A 25,676-nucleotide genomic window follows, 5' to 3' on the forward strand; every position below is an offset into this window, starting at 1 on the left:
TATAAACATGTTTTGTCAACTATTAAAACAATCTTTACAGTTTATGAGAAATGTTTGTACTAAATGATTACCTGGGCATATATACGATTACATAAGTATACTGTGTCAAAGAAAAGACAAAACACTAAACCAATCTGTCAGTAATACCCCTTTTGCACCAAAATCCCAGGGCTCACCCAGGATTTGGAACACGTTTCCAATACGGGTCAGACCCCTTCCACACCACGGCTCCAACCTGGGTTATTCCCAAGATGGCGTCATTTACACTACACATGAATGCACTGGAACTGTTCTGCTGGCGTTTGGAGATGGCATCATCTCCAAACGTTGGTGAGCCGGTTGTTCCTATTCTGCAAACAGGACCCGGGTCCTTCTCGTGCCCAACCCTGCTCGCTACCCGGGTTGGATTGCTGGGTCACTGGACTCGGGTTATCTTTCAGGGACCCGTTTACACTGAGCCGTGCCCTGGGTTGCTATGGCAAGTACCCGGGTTATTTGGCCAGTGTAAAAGGGGTATAATAGTGTACTGTAGCATGTAAATTTTATTTTTTTAAATCACAGTGTTTTCATCCCCTCAAGCTGCACACGTACTAAATAGTACAGAAAACTTGATTATCCAAAATGATAATTTTGCTTTCAACTTTTTCTTTCTTGTGTCCCTCAGAGCTCCGCATTTATTTGCATATAATTTAAAAAAATATTTAGATTCTGAGCTAATACTGACACTGAGGGGTAATAGTGTTGAAAACCTGGACAGTTGGAGGAACCAGGATATTGCTGTATATTATTGACTACAACCATCCAGAGGAACGTACGATCTTGAATTAGACCAATGACTATGAGGAGGATTCATTTTACAGAGAAGTGACTTTTGTGAGGAAATAATGACAATTTTTAAGTGTGTCTCATTTTAGATATCCTTTCGGGTGTGTACCTTTAAATAGCGCTTGAACAGCATTGTTTATTTTATATGGATTTTTTTGTGATAGGTGAAAATCATATTGGTTCCTGAGCAGCCTCTATTTGCGTGGAGCGCAGGCGATTATTTAATTGTTAACTACTGATTAGGTCTATGCATGGAAAATGATTGTACACTGACAGTTCACTTTTGAGAATTTTTGGTACTGGTACCCCCTTATTTATATGCACATAAGCACTTTAAATTATTTAACAGTATTACCCTATGTTTATTATTTTATTTTTACAAATAACGGCATAGCTCTGAGGGACACAGGAAATAAAAAGCTGAAAACGGAATCAATTTTTCAGATAAGTTCGTTTTTGGAAACACGGTTGTTTCAGTACTGTCAATTTACATACCACAGTATTAGGTACTATCAATCACTTATCTATTCCTCCAAAGCTGTTAATGTTTAAATATATATTGAATTCTCAAGCTGGCCACACACAATCCAATATTGACACCTATTTATTTAGTTTATTATTTATTAACAGCAATTTACGAGGGTGATTTAATAATTAAAGGTAACAAAACCTCTGAATGTATAAATGTATTCAACTCGTACATATAGGTATAATCTAGGGGTGTGCACCGGCCACTTTTCGTGTTTTGTGTTTTGGTTTTGGATCTGGATCTTTCTTCGTGTTTTGGATCTGGATTGGTTTTGCCAAAACCACCCTTCCGTGTTTTGGGTTCTGGGTTTTGTGTTTTGGATCTGTATTTTTTTGAAAAAAAGCATAAAAACAGCTAAAATCACAGAATTTGTAGGTTTTTCTGCTCCTATGCTATTATTAACCTCAATAACCTTAATTTCCACTCATTTCCAGTCTATTCTGAACACCTCACACCTCACAATAGTGTTTTTATGTCCAAAAGGTTGCACCGAGGTAGCTGGATGACTATGCTAAGCGACACGAGTGGGCGGCACAAACACGTGACCCATCTAGGAGTGAAACTGCAGTGGCAGACAGGATGGCAGTTTGAAAAACTAGGCCCCAAACTGTACATAATGCAAAGAAAAAAAAAAGGTGCAAGATGGAATTGTCCTTGGGCCCTCCCACCCACCCTTATGTTGTATAAACAGGACATGCACACTTTAACAAACCAATCATTTCAGCGCCAGGGTCTGCCACACAACTGTGGCTAAAATGATTGGTTCGTTTGGGCCCCCACAAAACAAGCTGGCAATTAATCTGTCCCTGCACAAACTGGCTCTACGGAGGCAAAATGTCATCCTCATCCTCCTCACACTCTTCAGTGTGTACATCCTCATCCTCACAGAGTATTAATTCGTCCCCGCTGGAACCACAGGTCCCTCTGTACGTTCTGGAGGCTGGTCTTCCTGGAAGAGTTGATAATTCATTTTATGAACATCATCTTCTCCACATTTTGTGGAAGCAACCTCCTACGCCTTTCGCTGACAAGGTTCCCGGCTGCACTAAACACTCTTTCGGAGTACACACTGGAGGGGGGCAACTCAGGTAAAACAGAGCCAGCTTGTACAGGGACCTCCAAATTGCTTCTTTTTCCTGTCAGTACAGGTACGGACTGTCTGACATGCCTACTTGGATGCTGTCACCGATGTAATCCTTTAACAGACAGACGCACGCTTGTCGCTGCTGCTTTGAGGATGCAAGTGCGGCTACAGCCCACACAATTCACAAAGACAGAAAAAAGAAGAAGAATATTTTTATTGTTTGTGTAGCACACTTTGAGGGTGTCACCACCCTTTAACAGACAGACGCACGCTTGTCGCTGCTGCTTTAAGGATGCAGGTGCGGCTACAGCCCACACAATTCACAAAGACAGAAAAAAGAAGAATATTTTTATTGTTTGTGTAGCACACTTTGAGGGTGTCACCACCCTTTAACAGACAGACGCACGCTTGTCGCTGCTGCTTTGAGGATGCAGGTGGAATCTAGACGGGATTTGGAACCGGGGACACACTACCTCCATCAATTGTCTAAATCCCACTGCACTAACGGCGGATACCGGATGCACGTCTAACACCAACATAGCAGTCAAGGCCTCAGTTATACGTTTTGCTTCAGGATGACTGCTGTCGTACTTCATCCTCATCGCTAGGGACTGTTGGAGGGTCAATTGTTTAGTAAAAGTAGTGATGTTCCTACTTCCTCTCTGGGATGATGAACAACTCCCAGCAGCAGCAATAGCACTAGGAGGAAGTGGTTCTTGATCTTTCCCTATTTTATTTTTATCGGAGAAAGTTTGGTCCTCCATTTAGGTTATATTGATATATACGTGCGGCTAAAGCGCACACAAACACCAGAAAATATTTTTTTATTTTTGCTGGAGAGTAGTGCACTTTGTGGGTTACACCACCCTTTAAGAAATGAGCCAGCCGGCTCTTTACTTATGGGACACAGGCGCACGCTTGGCGCTGCTCCTTTGTTGATGCACGTGCAGCCACAGTGCACACAAGTCACAAACACAGAAAATATATATTTTTTTGGTTTGGAGTGTACTTTGGGGGTTACAGCATCCTTTAACGGTCAAGCCAGCCGGCCCTTTACTTATGACACAGGCGCACGCTTGGCACTACTTTGTTGATGCACGTGCGGCTACTGCGCACACAATTCACAAACACAGAAAATAATTTTTTTTTTGGTTTGGACTGGAGTGTACTTTGGGGGTTACAGCAGCCTTTAATGGTCAAGCCAGCCGGCCCTTTACTTATGACACAGGCGCACGCTTGGCACTACTTTGTTGATGCACGTGCGGCTACTGCACACACAATTCACAAACACAGAAAATATTTTTTTTTTGGTTTGGAGTGTACTTTGGGGGTTACAGCACCCTTTAACGGTCAAGCCAGCCGGCCCTTTACTTATGACACAGGCGCACGCTTGGCACTACTTTGTTGATGCACGTGCGGCTACTGCGCACACAATTCACAAACACAGAAAATAATTTTTTTTTGGGTTTGGACTGGAGTGTACTTTCGGGGGTTACAGCACCCTTAACGGTCAAGCCAGCTGGCCCTTTACTTATGACACAGGCGCACGCTTGGCACTACTTTGTTGATGCACGTGCAGCTACTGCGCACACAATTCACAAACACACAAAAAATATTCTTTTTTTAGCACTTGGGGGGAGCACCCCTGATGGACAGAGCACCCCCTGGACAACACTACAGCACCCCTTTAGGACTGGGACACTGCACAGGACTTTGGAGTGGACACAGCCCCTATGGAGAACTGACTGCACAACACAGTCCAGCCAGCCCCTATGGACTTTGAAGTAGTGGACACAGCCCCTATTAACAACAGCAGCACAGCACAACACAGCCAGCCCCTATGGACTTTGAAGTAGTGGACAACAGCAGCACAGCGCAGCACAGCACAGCACAACACTACTCTGCACTACACTACACTACACAGCACTACACAGCCCAGCCAGCCCTAACTCCCACCCTCCCTCTTCACTGTCCACAGCCGAGTGAGAAAATGGCGCCGACGCAGGTACCTTATATAGGATCCAAAACCCGCGAGACTCGGAAGGCGGGATGATGACGTTTTGCCTCGATTTCAGATCCGAGTCAGGCGGGAAAAGTCGAGCCTGACTCGGATCGGCCTCGGATCGGGGGGGCTCGGGGGGGTTCGGATTTCAGAAATCCGAACCCGCTCACCCCTAGTATAATCAATACTATGGTCATAATACAGATTATTTTTCCACATAGTCTCCATACTTGTCTAAGCGTTTGTCCCAACGGTACACCAAGGCATCTGGACATCACAGCTTGCTGAACTTCACTGTTGGTTGCAAATCGCCTTCCACCCAGGTGCTTCTTCAATGGTCCAAGAGATGGAAATTACTCAGTGCCAGGTCAGGGTTGTACGGAGGATGGTCCAGTACATCCCAATGGTAGCACTGCAACAACTCACACTAGCAGTTGGCTGACTGTGGCCTGGCGATATTGTGCAGCAATACAACACCTGTTCGCAGCAACCCAGGTCGTTTTCAACTAATTGCCCTCCACAGCAGGCTCAATGTGTTACAATAGAGGACAGCATTCGCAGGTTCTCCCTTGGTTATGAAATCAACAAGAAGCACACCCTTGTGGTCCCAAAACACTGTCGCCATGACCTTCTTTGCTGATGGAGTTGTTTTGAATTTCTTTAAAGGTGGGGACAATGCATGTTTCCATATCATAGATGCTTGATTCACCTCCAATGTCACATAATGCATCCATGTATCATCCATAACAATACACTACAGGAACTGCACTCTCTCCTCGCGGTACCACGTCAAGTGCACGAGAGATACAGTAATCCCATTCTATTGACTTTAAGAACTTCTGTGAGTTGCTTCGGTCCCAGCGTGACCACTTTTCCTGTACCCCAGTTGCTCATCAGCTATGTTGTGCACAGTACCCACTGAGATGTTCAGTTCATCAGCAATATCACTATGCGCCTGGCCTCCTGCATCAGACCTTCAATGCAGCACAAATTGTCATCTGTGGTCTACGTGCTTGGCTGGTCAGATCGCTGCTTATCTTGAACGTCTGTCCTGCCATTATCAAAGCTGTTACCGTGGCATGACGTTATCACCGTACACCTCGCCATGTTGGCAATGAATTTCAGCTGCTGATGTGCCCTTTAGACGCAGGAATCTGATCACACTGCGCAATGTTTGGCCATGTTTCCGCTAGCCCCGCCATCTTACAACTGATGATGGAACAGTATGACTGATATGAGGCACAGTCTAACGGTAGTGGTCTACCTTGTCTGGCCTGGCAGGAAATTAGAATGAAATAGAGAACATTACACATGTGATAGGTCTTGTTACTTTACTTATTAAACCACTCTTGTATATGGAATCGGTATGAAATACCGCCGGCCGCAGTCCCGGCAGCGGCAGCCCAACAGATGGACAGATCACGTCAGCGGCAGCCCGACAGCGCTGGCAATCCTGATCGTCCTTAGGTAAGTATATACTAACCTAACCCCCCTAAGCCTAACCCTCCTTAGGGGTGCCTAACCCTAACCTCCCACCCAAGTGCCTAACCCTAATCCCCCCTGTAAGTGCCTAACCCTAACCCACCACCTTCCCCGCTGCCTAAACCAAAGTCCCCCAGGGGGGTGCCTAACCGTAAGTCCCCCCTGGGGGTGCCTAACCCTAACCCTTCCTCTCCCTATCCTAACCCTAACCCTCCCGGGGGGGTGCCTAACCTTAAGTCCCCCCTGGGTGCTCTAAACATAACACCCCCCCGCGGCTGTCCGCTCACAGCACCCGGCATCCCTTCGATCGGGATGCCGGGCGCCTGTCTCCCGGCATCAGGAAAATGACAGGCGTCTAGATATAGACGCCTGTCATTTAACCCATGCCGGGATAAAGCAGTCGGGAAGTCTGCTGTCGGGATCACGTCAGCTGGTTTCCCGATTGCATCCCTTGTATATAGCACGCATATTACGCAGTGCATTACAGAGCATATTCAATCATTCACATCAGTCCACAGCTAATGAGCCACAGTATAAGATTCCAATTTGGCTACAAATATGGATGGCAAACTACGATTGGCCGTCTAGTGCAAGTGGTGAGTTCTGATCACATAGAGGATTCTCAGGGCCTAATTCAGAGTTGTATGCTAATGCCTCCGCAGCTGTGGTAAAATATGTTAATGAAGCAGCGTCCTGGGACGCCCACCTGAGACAATGCAGCTGTCTACAAATACATACACATACGCAGCATAGGACACAGATCAGGCAAACATAGACTGCTTCAGTGAGTCTATGGTTACTTAGAATGGCCACTGTAACAGGAGACATTAGGGCCATATTCTTGCATATGGGATCGCAGATACAGGATGTGACAAGCCCCCAAGACACGCCTGCGTTATTAGCCGACATCCCTGCTGCTTCTCCCAAATGCTTCCTGCCTGTCACTCACAATACTGCAAGTAAAAACGCTGTAATACTGCTTGGTGCGTCTTTAGATGCCACCATCGGTCGCACCATCAAAACTTGCACCAGCCCCATGCTAGTCGCAGATTTTCCATCAGATTATGGCCTCCAATGGGAGCAGTGCCGGATTAAGGGGGGGTGACAGGGCCGGTCGTCCCTGGGCCTCCACACACAGAGTGGCCCCCACTAGTAACGGTGCAGCCGGTGGCTTCACACGCCACTAGTGTCCCCACCGCTAGTGTAGTGTAGACCGCGCAGTAAGAGCGGCCACACTACACAGTGACATACACACAGCCGCCGGCGGCAGCTGTGTGTATGTTACAGCAGCTGATGAGAGTCAGACAGACTCTCATTGGCTGCTGCTTCAACAGAGGGAGCCGGCTGGAGCTCACTTATGAGCTTTATCTTCCGTCTCCCCCCCGGGTGATGATGGGAGTGACGTCATGACGCTGACGTCTCTCCCATACTGCAGGAGAAGAGGAGCCGGAGCGGACAGCGGCGGGCGCGTCAGGAGCGGGGTTTCAGGTAAGTTGTGTTTTTGCTGTGTGTGTGTGTGTGTGTGTGTGTGTGTAAGGGGCACTGCATAGGGGGGGACGCTTCATGGGGGCACTGGGGGCAATGCATAGGACAACTACTGGTGGCACTGAATAGGGATAGGGCTACTTCTGGGGGCAATGCATAAAGGGGGACTACTGGGGGCACTATATAAGGGGCACTGCATGGGGGGGACCACTACTGGGTCTGGGGGCACTATATAAGGGGCACTACTGAGGTCACTGTATAGGGGGACCACTACTGGGGAGTTATATAAGGGGCACTGCATAGGAGGGACCACTATTGGGTCTGGGGGCACTGTATAGGGGGACCATTACTGGGGCATTGTATAAGGGGCACTGCATAGGGGGGGACACTACTGGGTCTGGGGGCACTATATAAGGTGCACTAATGGGGGCACTGTATAGGGAGACCACTACTGGGGCATTATATAAGGGGCACTGCATAGTGGGCACCACTACTGGGGGCACTGCATAGGGGGACCACTACTGGGGGCACTGCATAAGGGGCATTACTACAGGGGATGGTGGTATATAGGGGCCCCCACAGACCTTAATCCGGCCCAGAATGGGAGCAATTAAGCGTCTGTGTACACAACAACTGTAGCGAGATGCCTCAACACTCTCATAGCATGCCCATAAGATGGACCATTTAGTCCGTCTGAGGATTCACCTCCCAGTCACCGCCCAGCACATTACCAGTGCATTTCTGACACTGGGCCTGATTCAGACCAGCTCGCAAGTGGGTCGATTGTTAGGCAGTGCACACTGCGCGTGCGCGAGCCCCGGAGCGAGCGCAAAAAGCACTCGCTCCGGCACTCGCATCCAAAAGGGGTGGCTGTCGATGTTGATCGACAGCTCGCCCCGTTTGGAAGGCGGGGCAGGGGGTGGCTGGGCAAACGGAGGCGTTCCTGCAGGAACACCTGCCGTTTGTGGGCGGCCCTACTGACATCACTCGTGATGTCAGTAGGTGGACTTCCTGCTCTATTAGAGTAGGAAGTCCACTGGGGCTTGCGGCAACGAGACCCTACCGCAAGGGTCTCGTCGCAAGCCCGATGGTTGCGATGGTCTTCACCATCGCGACCATCACCTGGCCGCTCGCATAAGCTGTGGGTGGTAAACCACAGCTATGCGAGCGGACAAGAGGCCGCAACTAAAAAAAACAAACGCCCGCCCTCATTCAGAGCGAGCGCTCGCTTTTTGCGAGCACCTCTGAATCAGGGCCACTGTCCTCTGATTCTCACACATGGGCAGTAGCAAAAATATTACTGAACTCCATGACAATCTGCATTGTGTGTACATCAGAATCAGGCACATTGTTTCTTACCTACAGAAATTCAACTTGTAGAAATACAATTAACATTTTACTTCCCATCTATAAACCTCACACAAAGATAATGACTTACAGCGAGTATAGCGAGTACTCACCTCCCCGTTATTTATGCTGCAGGCACTCTCATACAGCTGGTTTATGTGTAACGTGAACTGCTCGAAGTCTGGGATCACAAACCTTTTACAAACCAGCTGAGTCAGTAGCACAATGTTACTCTGTACACACCTGTAAAGAGGAGAGATGTTCAGGGCTGATGTTCATAGTTGAGCAGAGCACAATGGAAAGGCTTACAGCAGAGGTTCCCAAACGCCACCATTACAGTCCACGTTTTAAAGATATCCATGCTTGAGCACAGGTGACTTAATTAGTACCTGATTTAACCATTTGGACTCAAGCATGGATAGCCTTAAAACCTGGACTATAATGGCAGAGTGTGGGAACCTCTGACTTACAGTATAAATTAATATCAAACATTATTCCAACACTCTTAAAACCAGTAACAACGTGCAAGGTGTTGTTGTCCTTGCCTCAATGCCCATTTGTACAGTATGAGCTCTAATAATTGACGGCTCTGGAGAGCTGCAGAACCTTGGCCAGGAACAACACAAGTTCTGGATTTATTCTAAACAACTGCAATCCTTACATGCACTCCATTCCGGCAAATAACTCACTACAGGACACAGGGCCTGATTCAGACCCGCTCGCTAGGATGCGTTCGCAGCAAAAATATTCAAATCCCGCAATAACTAGCAAGACATTAGCACGCCCACTATGTCTTGCTGTACGATCGCGGTATGTATTTAGACGCCCACTTTCCCTTAGTAACATACGTCATGTCCAGGAAGTGTATTAAACAATCGGTAACATCGAGTACCATCGGACTCATATGCAGCACTTGTGGCTGACCATACCCTACCTCAAGCACTGCGAGTGCTGCTGTGTGTAATTCAGCCATGTGACGTGTATGCTGACGCTGCATCTTAATTATGCACGCCCCTGAAACGGCGTTCAGACGCACAGACACACCTGTCTTCACACCACCAAACCCCCGTTTTCATCAACCACCCCGTCACCACCCACAAACGGCTCGTCCTGTCACTCATTCTAGTGGAGGATCTGTATACAGGGTATGGACTAGTTCGCACACGCACACTGCGTCTTATACACATGTGCAGATTGCAAACATCGGCAGGCTACATGCGAATGCAGCCTAGCGAATGGGTCTGAATCCGGCCCACAGTTCCTTATTGTTGCCATGAACTTGCTCCACTGATTCCACATAAAATCCTGTTTATTACATTTGTGAAATTGTTACCTAGAGAAGTTACAGCATAAATGTCCCTGGATGTGCTGCATCATTAGCCTGCCTAAATTACAAAAAACCTGAACACTGGCAGATTTTGTTATTATGTAACAACTATTGGATTCCTCCTATGTGAGTTGCAATATAGGGACAACCAGCAGCTGGGAGGTAAAAGGACTTACCGTATATCAGTTCTGCTTGTGTGGTGCTTGACTGGCATCAATCACATGTAGTAAATTGAAGCAAATCAAATATATATGGAATTAACTGGATTTATTAACAACTAAATAAGACGGATTCAAATGGTTATTGCAAACTAACTATTATAACTTCAGACTTATAATAATAATAATAATAATAATAATAATAATAATAATAATATCTAATATATATTTTCATACTAACAACCACTAATTTATTTCTGGCCATCCAGTGGTCTTAGATTTTTATGCAGCATTGGGCTATTGTGTGGCTACTGGTATTCAAATTATATATATATATATATATATATATATATATATATATATATATATATATATATATGGGTTGGGAATAACCTCCTGTTGAAATACCAACGCCGGAAGCCCGATCATAACAGATCCCGACAGGGGCACGTAAGTACACTAACCCTCCCCCTCCCCCCATAATCCTAACCCTCCCTTGGTGGTGCCTAACCCTAACCAGTAGTGCATGCAGGGGGGGTTTCTGAGTGCCCAGAAACCCCTCGACGGACCAAATGTTTTTTAGAGCTGGAGACAGCCTTGTTTCCACCAGCCGCAGGCCTCCCACCATGATCAGAGCTGCCCGGCCATTGCCTGTTTAGCTGTCAGGCTTCCACATCTACTGGCTTTCATACCACCTGACGCAGAAGCGCTGACAGCTGAACCAAGAGGGAGCGTGGGAGAAGGATTACAGCTGCCCAGCAGCCCGGCACCTAGAAGGAGGTCCGCAGCTAGCACCCGTGTGTGTGTGTGTGTAAGTATGCTATGTGTATATATGCTCCGTGTGTGTGTGTTTGTAAGTATGCTGAGTGTGTATGCTACAATATGTGTATGTATGCTGTATAAATGCTATGCGTGTATGTACTGAATGCTGTGTGTGTATACTATATCTCACATATATACAGTACAGTATATATATATATATATATAATTATATATACATACATACATACATACACACACGGTATGTATATATATATATATATATATATATATTTATTTATTTATTAAAAAAAAACACTAAAAATCCTGCACTTGCCACTGCTAACCCTCCCCCCTGTGATGCCTAACCCTTCCTGGGGGGTGCCTGTCACTAACCTCCCCCTGTGGTGCCTAAAAGTGCAGCCTAACCCTCCCTGGGGGAGTGCTTAACCCTAAGTCCCCCAGGGAGCCCGGCGGCAGGCGCCTTCATTGTCTCTCATAGTTCTGCCCCTGAGTACAGGAAACCTGTTTATCTAATTTATAACTAAGCAGCAAATCCTGCCACACCTAAAACCACTGCAGAGTGGGACTTGCATGTCTGATCTGACTTCCTGTATTGATTGGTTCTGCCTGGCTCACTGGAGTAGAGAATGGCTGTGTCCTGACATGTAACGACAATATGGTAAATAATGTCACCTGGATTACATTATATTGCTAATGATCTGAAATAAGCAACACCACTGCCATAGTATCCAGCTGTCTCTGTCTAGGACACTCCCTGGTCTTAAAGATTTGTAATTTTTCTATTTGGAAATGTACCCATTTTTCAAGTGAAAAGTAATGTTTTATAAAATATTTGTATTTGTAAATGTTGAAAAAATTCCATTATAACTTTGTAGCTATGTTGTAGTCAGAGCAGGAGCAGTGGAAGCCATTTGTAGGTGGTAACAGGGGGAGTGGAGGTGCAAACGCAGGCGTGCCTGAGCATCTCAACGGCATTTTATAGGTGTGCATAATTAAAAGACAGCATCATAGTACACGTCACCTGGCTTGTTTTTACACTGAAGTGCTCGTAGTGCTTGTGGCAGGGTGTGGTCAACCTCAAGCGCTGCGATAGCATCTGATGTACCGATGGTTGCATACACTTCCTGGGCATGACCTGCACAAGTGGGCGTCTTAAGACAGGCTGGTCTGTGTCTGCATACACTATGCTATCGCTCTCAAGAAATACTGGGCGTGCTAATGCATTGCTGTGCGATAGCACTGCCTACGCAATTTGCATACACATCGTGCGAGCGATCGCATCTAGCGAGTGGCTCTGAATCAGGCCCTAGGCGCTAATTCTGAATTGGGAGCAAAGCAAAAAAAGCAAGTAAGTTTGCCCCTTGGTAAAACCATGTTGCGCAGCATGTGTGGCATATGTATTACTGTACATGAGTAGAGAGATTTATATTTGACAGGGGTGTGTCCAAACTAGAGCCTACATTGGTGTGTAAATATGAAGTTGTCGAGCATTTGTTGTACGTGCAAGAGCAGCCAGTATTTACCCTGCATCCAATAAAAAACATGGTTTGTCTGGGTGCAAACTTACTTGCTTTTCTAGCTTTGCTCCCAACTCAGGGTCAGCCCTCTAACACATAGTTCAACTGGATCAGTGTAAAAAAACGTAAATGAAAAGTGCACTACAAGTCATGGGTGGCTTTAATGAAGTCTGTGTAGGTTCACAACCAGGTACCAGATTACAAAAGTGTCTGAATCAGGTTTTTACATGTCATATGTGAAGTGACCAAAAAACATTTCAGAACAAAAGTTCACTCCAACCGAACATCATAGCAAGTGTTAGATTTAAGGAGTTTTTAGTTTGTATAAACTTTTAATTATTTTGTAGAGATCACATAAAAAAAACCCCAAGAAGCTGTGATAAAGAGACGATAAGACACAGAACATCATATCTGTGCTCTGATCCATGTATGAAAACTGGTACACAGGAAAACGGTTCTGCGAATGTATCAAAGATTCAAATTCTGTCATTTTTCCAATAGAGTTAGATAATGGGTCACAGCACTTATCTTATGTGAACCAGTTTTCACAAATCCCTCCATTAGAGTTTTGACATTAGCGCCATTATTGAGAAATTACTTTTCAAAGTGTTCTAGGTCCATTGTTGCTCCTATAATTGACTCTTGTACAGTTTGATGCAGTATGTTCATACAGTCCTTCAGCCTGGGGTCTGACGTAAGCAATCCATTCGTTTTCAGTGTCTGTAACATTAAGACAGATATTTAGTTGTAAAATTACTACTTTTAATCATTAGGAACACAAAATCCTTTTTCTTTGAACACTTCTGTATAAATATGATGTGATAAAGCAATTGGGGCTTAGTAAGCCACTAAACATTATTTAATGTATCTGGTTCTTCTGAAATGAATACAGAAAAGCAATGAAGATGATTGATCTCTTCACTGATCAGTAATTTTCCATAGCATGTATTATTGGTAACAACTAAATATCAAGTTACTAATGGTGGCCAAGAGGTTGTCTTCGTGGTACTGATACAATCACATCCAGATCTAGATGAGCCAGTTGCTCAGTTCTAGTGATGAATGGTTGGATCCAATGCTTATTGGGATCAGCTTGTCTTTGCGCCCATAGGGTAAGTAAAGACTCAGGTTTATATACTGAACATTACGTGAAAGTGAGATCATTGATGTCTATGGAGAAATGTCAGAACAGTGCAAACAGCCATCTTTGTAAAGTAAATGTTGGAACAGGGACAGATGAAAGTAGAACATGTTCCAATTTCCCCATTACTGTTCCATCATTCACTTCAGAAAGCTGCACTGTACTAGCGTCTCTTCATGACCCCATATGAACTTTTGTCCCTCCAACATTCACCTGTAGAAAACAACAGGAGAAATGGAAATGATTAACTCCCTTTTGCACAATTCTTCAGACTTTCAAAACAAATGTCTGATTGTTTTATACCTTTTGAGCAATGTTAGTAATAACCCTCAGATAATGTTCAATACATCACTAATGTCAAAAATATATAACTTAACTACCAATAAACATTTGTAAATAATTATTGATACAGGACACTCCCAAAGCACAGTGTGGTACTGTGGTATGCATGTATCACCAGTGAATGTAGTTCACACCATAGAGTACAATATATTGTTTTATCTAACACACATATTACATACCATAAATACACAATCATTTACAATGTGGTCATATATGGTTAATGTATTGGTAATATTGGCGGGCAATCACCTTCATCGTGCTTTTCTTATAATACATAGGCCCGTATTCAATTAGAGGCGAAAAGTTGCGATCGTCGAAAAGTCTTTGCCGATGCACGGTTTTCGCCATTTTCCGAACTATTGCACTAATTCCAGGATGTTTTCACCTGAGCACCTGTTTATAACTACTCCATAGTTATAAACAGGCAAAAAAGTTTCTCCACCCAGAGTCAGGAAAAAAGATGTGCAAAATCCCTATTTTGGGCTAAAAAAGTGGGGACTTGGTTCAGAACCCTTTGGACACCCCCCTAATGACTAATTAGGCAAAAAAAAATAAAAAAATATATATCTTAATTCACCCTAAAAAAGACATGTAATTTTTGGGATGACAATTTAAAAAGTGTTTGAAACTGGGACAGGTATTTTTGGGTGCTGTATGAATGGGACAACTGTTTTTAGGATTGCAGGAGGCCGCAGCAGGTGTATTTTTAATTTTTTTTTAATCTGCACTTTACAGATACAAAAATATACTAATACCCATTTAAATGTACCCCCAATTTAACTACAGCAATTATTTTTCACAAAGGACATTGCTTAATATAATTTTTCAACACTTATGCAAATTTGCATATAACAGCCCCTTCACTCAGGCTTTTTAGGGGGTACAGACTGATTTCCCCCCAAAAAACTGTCCTTTTCGCTATTCGATACATGTGCACGTATGTGTTTTCGCTTGTTTTGGAATTGAATAGGGTGAAAAGCGGGGACGCGCATTGTGTAAGTAAGCAAAAAATTTGCCTCAAAACAGGCGAATGAAGAGGAAACATTGCGCTTATCGCCGATCTCAGCTTTTCGCCTCTAATTGAATACGGCCCATAATGTGATAGATGCTCGCGCGCACAGGCTTGGACCTAAAGTCCTCTGAACATATTCTAAAGCACCAATCCATGGCCTGAAGGCCACATGTAGTCCTCAGGACCCCCAAAATGTAAAATAATATTTGGTTTGCGAGCACAAAGGTGAAATGTGCATGCAACCCTCTTGATATAATTAATTAGTAGATGGAGAACATATGCTCATCCAAACTAACCATATCATCCTCGCCTACTGGTTCAAAACTGGTTGCAGAGCTGTCCATGCAATCATGGAAACCAAAACCTAACACACCATGGAAATCCTGCAAGCAATTATTTATTATTTGCTTATTTTGGGGGAGGGAGTGATAAGAATTACAGCTGTCCCTTATAACTAAATGATGGGATACTCCCTTGATAAACTGTATGTGTGTGATTTGCTAGTTCCAAGGTTTACATGTTGTTCATGGTCATCTGAGATACTCTATCCCCCCGCCATTCTATCAGCAGCTATTCAGAGAATTGTGCCAGTTCAACCATAAGCCGCTCATACATGCATGCTAAAAATCCATATATAGTGTCTTACATTAATAAACTTGTTGACAGAAAGTTGTTCTTTTCCTTCAGAAATTGTGTAGAAGAGAAGCTTAGTAAGGCGCTTACTGCTGGCAATTCTGAAATGAAAGGTAGATGGAAAAAATGAACAAGTCTACAGGATTCATGGTAATGTTTGTTCCCACAACCAGTCAAAAACGCTCGAAGTACACTAACGCAAAGGCACTTCAAAGAAGTCTGAGTGTTCCATCTTTCTATAGCCAAGAAGTGTCAGGTGTGATTAGAGGGTAATGTCCATATTAAACAAATAATGCTAATTCACACGGCACTTGGCAGTACTATAAAGTGGTTTTATTGACTCACATAAACTGCGCTATAAATATTATACTACATAACTGCACAAATAAGACAGAACATACTATGGTGTTAAAAGCATCTAACGTAAAAAAAAAATAATAATACACAAACACATGCACCCACTGTCACCCACATATTATGGGTTAAAAAGTGGTTCAGATGGGTGTGGTATAAGAGATAGACAGTACTTAATTAGACAATGTCTAGATAGACACCAGATGTTAGACAGTGAAAAAAGTTAGACACAAACAAAAGTCAGACACAATAAAGTTAGACATGTAAAAAGTTCGACTGGTACATAAGGTCGACAGGGTCAAAAGTTCGACATGAAAATGGTCAACACAAAAATGGTTGATTATTATTATTATTATATTTGAGCTCTAACCGTCCCTCCTGGTGCCTAACCCTAACTGTCTGGGTAAGTGCCTAACCCTAACCATGGGGGTAAGTGCCTAACTGTAACCCTCCAGTACCTGCCTAACCCTAACCGTGGGGGTAAGTGCCTAACCGTAATCCTCCAGTAACTGCCTAACCCTAAATCTAACCCTGATCCTAAAAAAAAGAAAAAAAATGTGTCGACCATTTTTGTGTTGATCTTTTTCATGTCGAACTTTTGACCCTGTCGATCTTTTGTACCTGTCAAACTTTTTACATGTCTAACTTTAGTGTGTCTGACTTTGTCTGTGTCGAACTTTTATCCTTGTCTAACTATTAACTAGAGATGAGCGGCTCGGATTCTGTGGAATCCGAACCGCTCCGAACATAGGAGAACTGAGTCCATCCGAACCCTGTTCGGGTGTTCCCCACCTGACTCGGATCCCCGTTCGGGGCCGAACGGTGGCCGCCTGATGTCGGATCATCGCTAGAGAATCCGACGTCAGCGCTCCTCGAGTGTAGGGCAGAACGCTGTGATAGCGGTCTTCCCTACACAGAACAAACACACAGCCGCCAGCGGCAGCTGTGTGTTTGTTACAGCAGCCAATGAGAGTCACACAGACTCTCATTGGCTGCTGCACGGAGGGAGCTGGCTGGAGCTCACTCAGGAGCTCCGTCTTCCGGCTTCCTCCTCGTCGCGTGGCAGCAGAGCGGACGGCGGCTGGAGCGGGGATACAGGTAAGTTTTTTTTTTTTTTTTACGTGTGTATGTGGGACTGCTAATGGGGGGCCTACTACTGGGGTGGCCTACTACTGAGGGGGCCTGCTAATGGGGGCATACTACTGGAGCCTGCTAATGGGGGGCCTACTACTGGGGGGGCATACTAATGGGGGGGCCTGCTAATGGGGGGCATACTACTGGGGGGGCATACTACTGGGGGGCCTGCTAATGGGGGGCCTACTACTGGGGGGGCCTACTACTGAGGGGGCCTGCTAATGGGGGCATACTACTGGGGGCCTGCTAATGGGGGGCATACTACTGGGGGGGCATACCACTGGGGGGCATACTACTGGGGGGGGCATACTAATGGGGGGCATACTACTGGGGGGGCCTGCTAATGGGGGGCATACTACTTGGGGGGCATACTACTGGGGGGCATACTTCTACTGGGGGCACTGCATAGGGGGCCTACTACTAAGGGTACTGCATTGGGGGCACCACTACTGGGGGCATTGTGTAAGGGACACCGCTGCTGGGGGCATTGTGTAAGGGACACCACTGCTGCGGGCATTGTGTAAGGGACACTATTGCTGTGGGCATTGTATAAGTGGCACTTCTACTGTCGGCATTGTATAAGGGGCATTACTACTCTGGGCTTTGTGTATAAGAGTCACTACTGTGGGCATTGTGTAAAAGGGGCACTGCTGTGGGCATTGTGTAAAAGGGCCACTGCTGTGTGTCGTAACATAAATAAGAGACACTACTTTATGGTGTAATGTGAATCAGGGGCACTATGTGCGGTGTAATGTGAATAAGATTGTGCACTGTGACTCCTTGGGCCGTAGCCCACTTTGTAAACAAGTACTGTGATTCTGCTGGCCGTACCCCACTGGGTGGGTGCACTACTTTTCATTTCTGCCACTGCTGTGTGGCAATGTGTCAGTGTCATAGATGTGCTTTATACTGTGGTGTCTGTGTCGTTGTGCCGCTGCTTTGTCGCTTAGTAACCAGTCAGCTCACTGCAACCTTTGGCCAATAATGTTGAAAACAATATTATAAGCTGTGAGATGTTCTAAATTGACTGGAATTTTATGTTATTGAGGTTAATAATACTCGGAAGAAAAAAAAGACCAATTTATGTGATTTTAGCTTTTTTTGTCAATTTTTGTAAAAAAATCCATATCCAAATCCAGTCACCGCAGTTTGGCATATCCAAATCCAAAGCCGGACAACGAATTAGAACTAAATCCAAATCCGGCAAAAATGGTCCGGCGCACATCCCTACTATTAACTGTCTAACATCTGGTGTCTATCTAGACATTGTCTAACTAATTACTGTCTGTTTATAGTCCGGAACCCGTTCAGAGTAATTCAGTAATTACAACGTTAGGTTTTATAAATCTTGGAACTACCTTAATAGTGTAAGAGCTCTGCTTCTGTGTCTCATTACGGTGATAATATACTATTCAGCTCTGTTTAGTGTGCACTAGGAACGTATGCAGTTAGTGGTTCAGATATTTTTATGTGGTGGTACACATTCGACGTGATTCAAAAGGTTTAAAATATTGTAACAAATACAGGTTGAGTCTCCGATATCCAAAATGCTTGGGACCAGGGGTATTTTGGATAACGGAATATTCCGTATTTTGGAATATTTGCATATCATAATGAAATATCTTGGGAATGGGACCCAAATATACACAGAGAATGCATTTATGTGTTATATACACCTTATACACACAGCCTGCAGGTCATTTTATACAATATTTTCAATAATTTTGTGGCTCAAACAAAGTTTGTGTACAAATATAAAATTCAGTTATGTTTCATTTACACCCTATACACACAGCCTGAAGGTAATTTCATACAATATTTGTAATAATTTGTGCCTTAGACCAAGTTTGTGTACATTGAACCATCAAAAATCAAAGGTTTAATTTTCTCAGTCAAGCCAAAAAAATTCCGTATTTCGGAATATTCCGTATTTCGGAATATTTGGATATGGGAGACTTAACCTGTAATACCATAATCTATAAACAACTACAGTCTCATTAAAATCCTGGATAATTGTTAATGACAATTTAGTCATAAGTAATGTTATAATGCAAAAATTAAAACTTTTTATGTGCACTGGTTGGGAGTGAGAGCTCTTGGTAACAGAACTTACTATATGATGTTTAATATAAGAAAATGCTTACAAAGCTTAATAGATATACAACAACAATGAATTAAAAAAATGACTTACATACAAAGAATATCTTGGGCAACATTTTTTATAAAACACAAATGCAAAATGACAATGTTTCACTTACATTATCATAATTTCAGGAGGGGCAGGTATTATGGAACAATTGTCAACATGCATAAAAAACATTTTAAAAAAAATTATTGTCAGTTCCATCATAAATACATTTATATAAGAAGCAAACCTGTAAATTTGTCCAAAACAGGTCATTGTTCAAAATTGAGCTGTACAAAATGGGCGTCTGTTATAGAGGCCCCCAATAAGCCTACGGTATCTTTGAAAGATGGCAGAGATGGGAGAAACTTGGTGGAACGATAATAGCCTGAGAAAGGTATTATTATTATTATCTAGGTATTTGAAGGCCCCATTGCAAAAGTTTGTAAGGGCCTCTATGTATCACCCAATGGTGAAAAATGTAGATAACATATGTAGCTTTGACAAGGAAGATGAGCCCCCCTCAGCTCTGGGCCCCATAGCAGCTGAACCCCTTACACCTATGGTAGTTACGCCCATGGCCAAGGCATTTTACAAATTTGCACTTTATGAGATAATGTAAAAAATATATATTTTTAAGGAAACTCAGAAGAAAAATATCACTAATCATTTTCCCTAAAACCTATGGGAAACTACATATTAAAGGAAAATTAGACATAGGGGTATATTTATTAAAGGTTGATCTTAATTGATTTAAAATCGATGAAAATTGATCAAATCAATCAACATCGATAGTTTTTCTGGGGCTAAATAAGATTTTACTAGTACTTAACTAAATAAAAAATAGTTTGTTAGTAAATGTATGATTTGGACCCTTAGTAAATATACTCCCTAGACTGAACTTAGCTAAATGCTAGGCTCTGTGTTTGGGACAAACCTAAAACTATGCATTGTGCAAAGAACACTATCCCTATTGTTCAACACGGTAGAGGGAGCATAATGCTATATGGATAATTTTCTGCATCAGGGATTATAAAACTTGTCTATATAGAGAGAGTAAACGTGTGTATCCATTAGCAGATAGTGGTACGATTACGACATTGTAATCGTACAGTCATTCCTCTTCCCCTGCAGTGCCTACATTGAATGATATGTCGTTCAGTGCAGGCACCCTCCCTCATCCCTTAACATGGTCAATCTGTCGTTATCAGCAGATTGACCAGCATGTTCAGGCGATGATTGATGTCGGAAGCGACCAGCGGGAACACGCATCGCTGGTCGTTTCCGACATATCCATGCCCGATTTGTGCACGATTAATGAGCGATTGAACAATAACGATATCGTTATCGTTCGATCGCTCATTTTAATCGGCAAGTGGATATCCGCCTTAACATAGATGGAGCAAAATATAGTTAAACATTAGATGAAAACCCAACAGCAGTCTGCAAGAGATTTAGAACTTGGGCGAAGATTTCTATTCCAGAAAATATTGCAAAGAATAATTGGTGCAAATTGCTGTGTCCTGATGTGCAAATCTGTAGATGCTTGCCCAAATAGACTGCGCACTCTAATTACAGCTAAAGGTGTTTCTACCAAGTATAAAAACAAGTGCAACTGTGGGATTGTCAATACTTACCTAATTATTGCATTTTTTTAATTATTTTTTATAATTAATTTGAATAATTATAAATAGTCTGAAAAATATGTTTGCTTTTAATTATATGCATTTATCAGTGGCAATAATTCCTAAATAAAAATGTTTGATTGCATGATGTAAGGAAATTAAAAGTGGAAAAAGCTAAAGGGGATGAATATTTTATAGCCAAATTGTCTGTTTCTAATCGGTTTCAATTAGTTTACTTTGGACTTTTTTTCTTTAATCAAACAATTTCTGTACTATATAACAATAAACTAACTGTACTGTATACTGGGGATGTAGTCAGTGAAAGCCTGGCATGGGACTAATGAATCACCGACATCTATCATTAGCCCCACGCCGAAATCCTGACGCCTGGCATACCGAACGTAGGAAAGCCTGGTGAAGGGAGCTGTTAGACGTGTGTATGGCAGGGTTAGAGTCAGGCACCCCCGGGGGGAGGTTAGGGTTATGCACCCCCCCAGGAGTGTTAGGTTTAGGGTGCGGGGAGGGGGAGGGTAGGGTTAGGCACCACAAATGGAGGGTTAGGGTTACAGGGGGGAGAGGGGTAGGGATAGGGTTAATACTTACCCTGTTGGGGTCTCCATCTGCCGGCCTTCCCGCATCGTATTTCATCCGCCGGGCTTAGATCCGTATACTGTATCTGTGTATGACTCTAGTATTTACATATTCGTATCATTTTTTCTATTGGCCTGGGCTATGGCCCATTTGATGGTAGGAAAATTTACACAGTTATTTATTCATCAAGCCATAAGGTCCTTAAAGTATTGATTTAACAAAAATCATTCATGTTGCCAAAGATTTGTTTACAAAAGACTTACTCAATCCTAATTATTGTGTTAGCAGCCAAAAGTACGGATTGTAGCAATACTGATGTAAAATGAAAGTACACCAGTCACCTCCAAAGAAGTCACCTCCTTACCGGACCAGTCTCCTTCTCATTCCCGGTCATATTAGCCTTCTTGTTGCCTTCTGCCCACAACAGTCTCATTGTTGGCTCCTGATAACACCAGTCTTTTCATCATCTGCTGGCCAAATCAGTCTTCTCATAATTTATTGGCCACACCCGTCTCCTTGTCACCTGCTGGCCTCATCAGTCTCCTCGTCACCTTATGCCCCCAACAGACTTCTCATCACCTCCTGCCCCCACCAGTTTCCTTGTTACTTCCTGATCACACTGATCTAGTCGACTCCCGTTAACATCTGTCTCCTCATAACCTTCAAGCCATACCAGTCTCTTTGTCACTTCATTACTACACCCATTCCTGACAATATTTAGTGGTTACAAATATATTTTGCCTTTATTTATGTTATTTTTTTCAAATGTTATATTTTGTTAATGAGCTGTTGTACTATCATGGTATTATATTTAATGTACCCTCCACAGTGGATTGGGGGAGACCTTTGCAACTTTGTGCCATTATTACGTGCAATATTTAGTAAGTGTAATGGCAGTTCTGTACACATCTATATATACATATTGGAGTCCCACTGGGCTCTCGACAAAGAGGATTTGGGAGTAGACAGTAGGATACTTACAGTTACTATAAAAAAAACATTATTCCTTTTGGTTTTTATCACATTTTGTTTTTAAACATAATGAAATTAAAATTAATTTATTTGGGAGTTCTTACAACTGATCAATGCAAGATCCCTCATTGCAAATCCCGGACTTCCTTCCCTTAGGAGGGAGCAGGGGTGAGGGAACAAACACCATCTGAAGATGATAAAACTAAAAAAGATAAAACTCTGATTTGCATTGTCCCCTATAGTACGACTACAAGCCACCAGGGGTCACCAGGCCTCTGGCTATGTGAGCTGTAGTATTGGTACTTACCAGAGGTGCTGTTCTTTGGATTCTGTTTTGTGCCCAGGTGTCAGGTAATTACTAACTCAATTACCGGCAGTGCTTAAAGTGGTCCTAGAGACATGGAGGAACTCCAACCCCCCCCTCGGGCTTATTTAATAAAGGGACGGTGAGACCCCCCCAAAAGGGGTGTGGTCTAAAAAAGGGATGTGTTCTAAAAAGGGGCGTTGTCACACAATAGTATTTCCAATTCAAATGACGCCACACAGTAGCACAATCTTTTACACATTACACTGCACATAGTGCCCCCGATTCACATTATGCCACATAGTAGTGTCCCTTATTCATGTTATGACACACAGTAGTGCCCCTTTTACACAATGCCCACATTAGTGCCCCTTATTCACAATGCCCACAGTAGTAGTGCCCCTAATACACATAATGCCGACAGTAGTAGTGTCCCTTATTCAATGCCCACAGCAGTAGTGCCCCTTACACATAATGCCCACAGCAGTAGTGCCTCTTATTCAATGCCCACTGTGGTAGTGCCCCTTATGCAGTGCCCACAGTGGTGGTGCCCCTTATGCAGTGTCCACTATGCAATGCCCCCATTAGTAGTATCCCCAGTAGTAATGCCCCAATTAGTAGTACCCCCAGTAGTAATGCCCCCTCTAGTAATGCCCCATTAGTAATGCCCCTGTAATAGAGCCCCCAGTAGTAATGCCCCTATAGTAATGCCCTCTATAGTAGTGCCCTCAGTAGTAATGCCCCCATTAGTAGTGCCCCTTACGCAAAAAAACCCAAAACACAATAATTACCTCCTCCTGTGTCCACTGCCATCTGACTGGCTGCTCCTCAGAACTATGGGAGAGATGTCATGACGTCTCTACCATAGTGCCCCCTGCGGAAGCCGGAGCTCAGGGCTGAACTCCGCTGTGGGAAAGGACCCGGCCACCCGCTGGTGACAAAATCTCAGTGGGCGCCCTGCAAATGGAGCCTCCCTGCGGCGCCGCAGTGACTGGCCAGGTAAGGTGGACCCGGAGGAGGCAGAACTGGTTCCGTCTCCAAATAGAACTGACAGAACGCAGTTCCACCTTGTTCCAGTCCACTTTAACCCCTGATTACCATCATGGACTACACCTGTCAGCTGGCTTTTTAGTCTGTATGAACCCAGCGATCATTGCTGGGTCATTAATGTTTCATGTTTGGTTTTTGCATCTCCCTGTTTTGCTGTCTACTAGAAGTTTGGATTCCAATGCCTGTTTTGTTCCTGCAATCCCCTGTTCCTGCTAAGCAAAAATAATTAAGCATTAATCAGGTTCCCATTCTGCTGTGTGTTTCTAGATTCTATTTGCCTCTACCATTCATCATATTGTGATCCTGCTATTGTTTCTAGACTCTGCTTCTGTCATTTATTGCAAGACTCCTGTGTACCAGCATTCAATATTCTTGCATCATCAAGCTTGCCTGCATTCTACTGCCATTGAATAATTCCTCAATAAATATCTTCATATGTTTCATCATACTCTGTGACTTGTGGGTTAACTGCACAACAGAAGGTTCCTACTGTCAAGCTCCGAAAATTGTATATTTTCTGTGCTTGATGACCTGTGATATTCCTGTGTTACCTTTATAATGAATGGCTCTGATACTTAATTACCACAAAAGTAGGCAAAAATGTTAACTTTCACCAATTTTTGTAGAAATTAAGGGATGAAGAAGAGAAGTGGAGGAGGAAAGCATGTGAGAAGAGTGTTGAAGAGGTGACAGGGCTTGGATATTTGGGAATGAGTTTGATATTTGAAGTAGGACTGGTTAGAGAGAGAAGTTAGCAGAGTTGGAGTGTGGACCATAGAAGGCTATGAGTAATGGCCTGGGCAGCAGTGTCCAGGGCAGTGGTAAGGGTTTGGTTGTAGAATGAGACAGCCTGGTTGACATAAGAAAGGCTACTGTAGTTATAAGGACGATTAGTGAGTCAGGAGATGTAGAGTGCCACACACCAGTCCACATAATGTACCTACCTGGTCCAAGGTAATGTTTTCCATTTAGGCAAGAGTGCTGGGAGTGTGCACCTGGATGGAAGTGGTGTTGGACACCATCTTTCCCATAGCTGTGAGCAGTGGCATGGGTCTCCCCATGCCACTGCGGTCAGATAATCAGCCCAGCAAATGACATTGTCTCACTCCAGCAGACGGGGTATTTCAACTTGCAGAACTGGCATTCCAATATCAGATCTTGGTCTCACCTTCCTGGGCTGCTTGCTTATGCAGCACATCCACTAACAGACCAAAAAACAACTGCACGATTACGACATTGTAATCGTGCAGTCATTTCATAGTCTGTGCTGTACCTACACTGAACGATTGATCGTTCAGTGAAGGCACCCTCCATCGTTATTGACAGATCAACCGGCATGTTTACCCGATGATTGATGTCGGAAACGACCAGCCGGAGCACGCATTGCTTGTCATTTCCGACATAAAAGTGCACGATTTGTGCACGTTTACTGAGCAATTGCACGATTACGATGTCTTAATCGTGCAATCACTCTGTATAATCAGCATGTGGATGTGCGCCTTTACCTTTGTGATCATGCTCCAGTGTTTTGAACCTCACTCTGTACTGTACTACAATATTTATCTCCTGTGTGCTGTGCTTCAGTGTTCTAATACTCTCATACGCTACACTACAGTGTTCATCTCTCACTCCTGCATACTGGGCTCCAGTATTGCAAAACTGCACCATCCAGTGCTGAGTTCCCGAGTCCTAATTGAACACGTGTTGTGCTGCAAAATTCTAGTAGTGCCTCCGTGTACTGCAGTCCAGTAATCCAAACTGCACCATCCAGTGCTGTGCTCCCAAGTCCCAATCAAATAACTGTTGGTTTTGCTCATGTAATCTGTTACAACCACCAACCACTCACTCGCAAAG

The 25,676-nt window shown here is 43.8% G+C and overlaps 1 protein-coding gene across 2 annotated transcripts in view; it reads right to left on the minus strand.

Annotated features, from left to right (window-relative positions):
• GLS2 (glutaminase 2) overlaps window positions 1–25,676 on the minus strand; it is a 130,448-nt gene that overhangs the window by 83,360 nt on the left and 21,412 nt on the right. Inside the window, exons 2-4 of one of the 2 annotated variants that reach the window (XM_088473152.1) lie at window positions 15,681–15,768; window positions 13,138–13,259; window positions 8,868–8,997 (exon numbers count right to left, since the gene is read on the minus strand). In XM_088473152.1, the coding sequence (XP_088329278.1) occupies window positions 8,868–8,997; window positions 13,138–13,259; window positions 15,681–15,768 (340 nt within the window). Of the gene's footprint in view, window positions 1–8,867; window positions 9,028–13,137; window positions 13,260–15,680; window positions 15,769–25,676 lie in introns of those variants that run through there. The other variant, XM_088473155.1, reaches the window with a different exon arrangement.

Source organism: Taudactylus pleione, unplaced genomic scaffold (genome assembly GCF_031769625.1).
Source record: "Taudactylus pleione unplaced genomic scaffold, aTauple2 ptg000130l, whole genome shotgun sequence".
Lineage (NCBI taxonomy): Eukaryota > Metazoa > Chordata > Amphibia > Anura > Myobatrachidae > Taudactylus > Taudactylus pleione.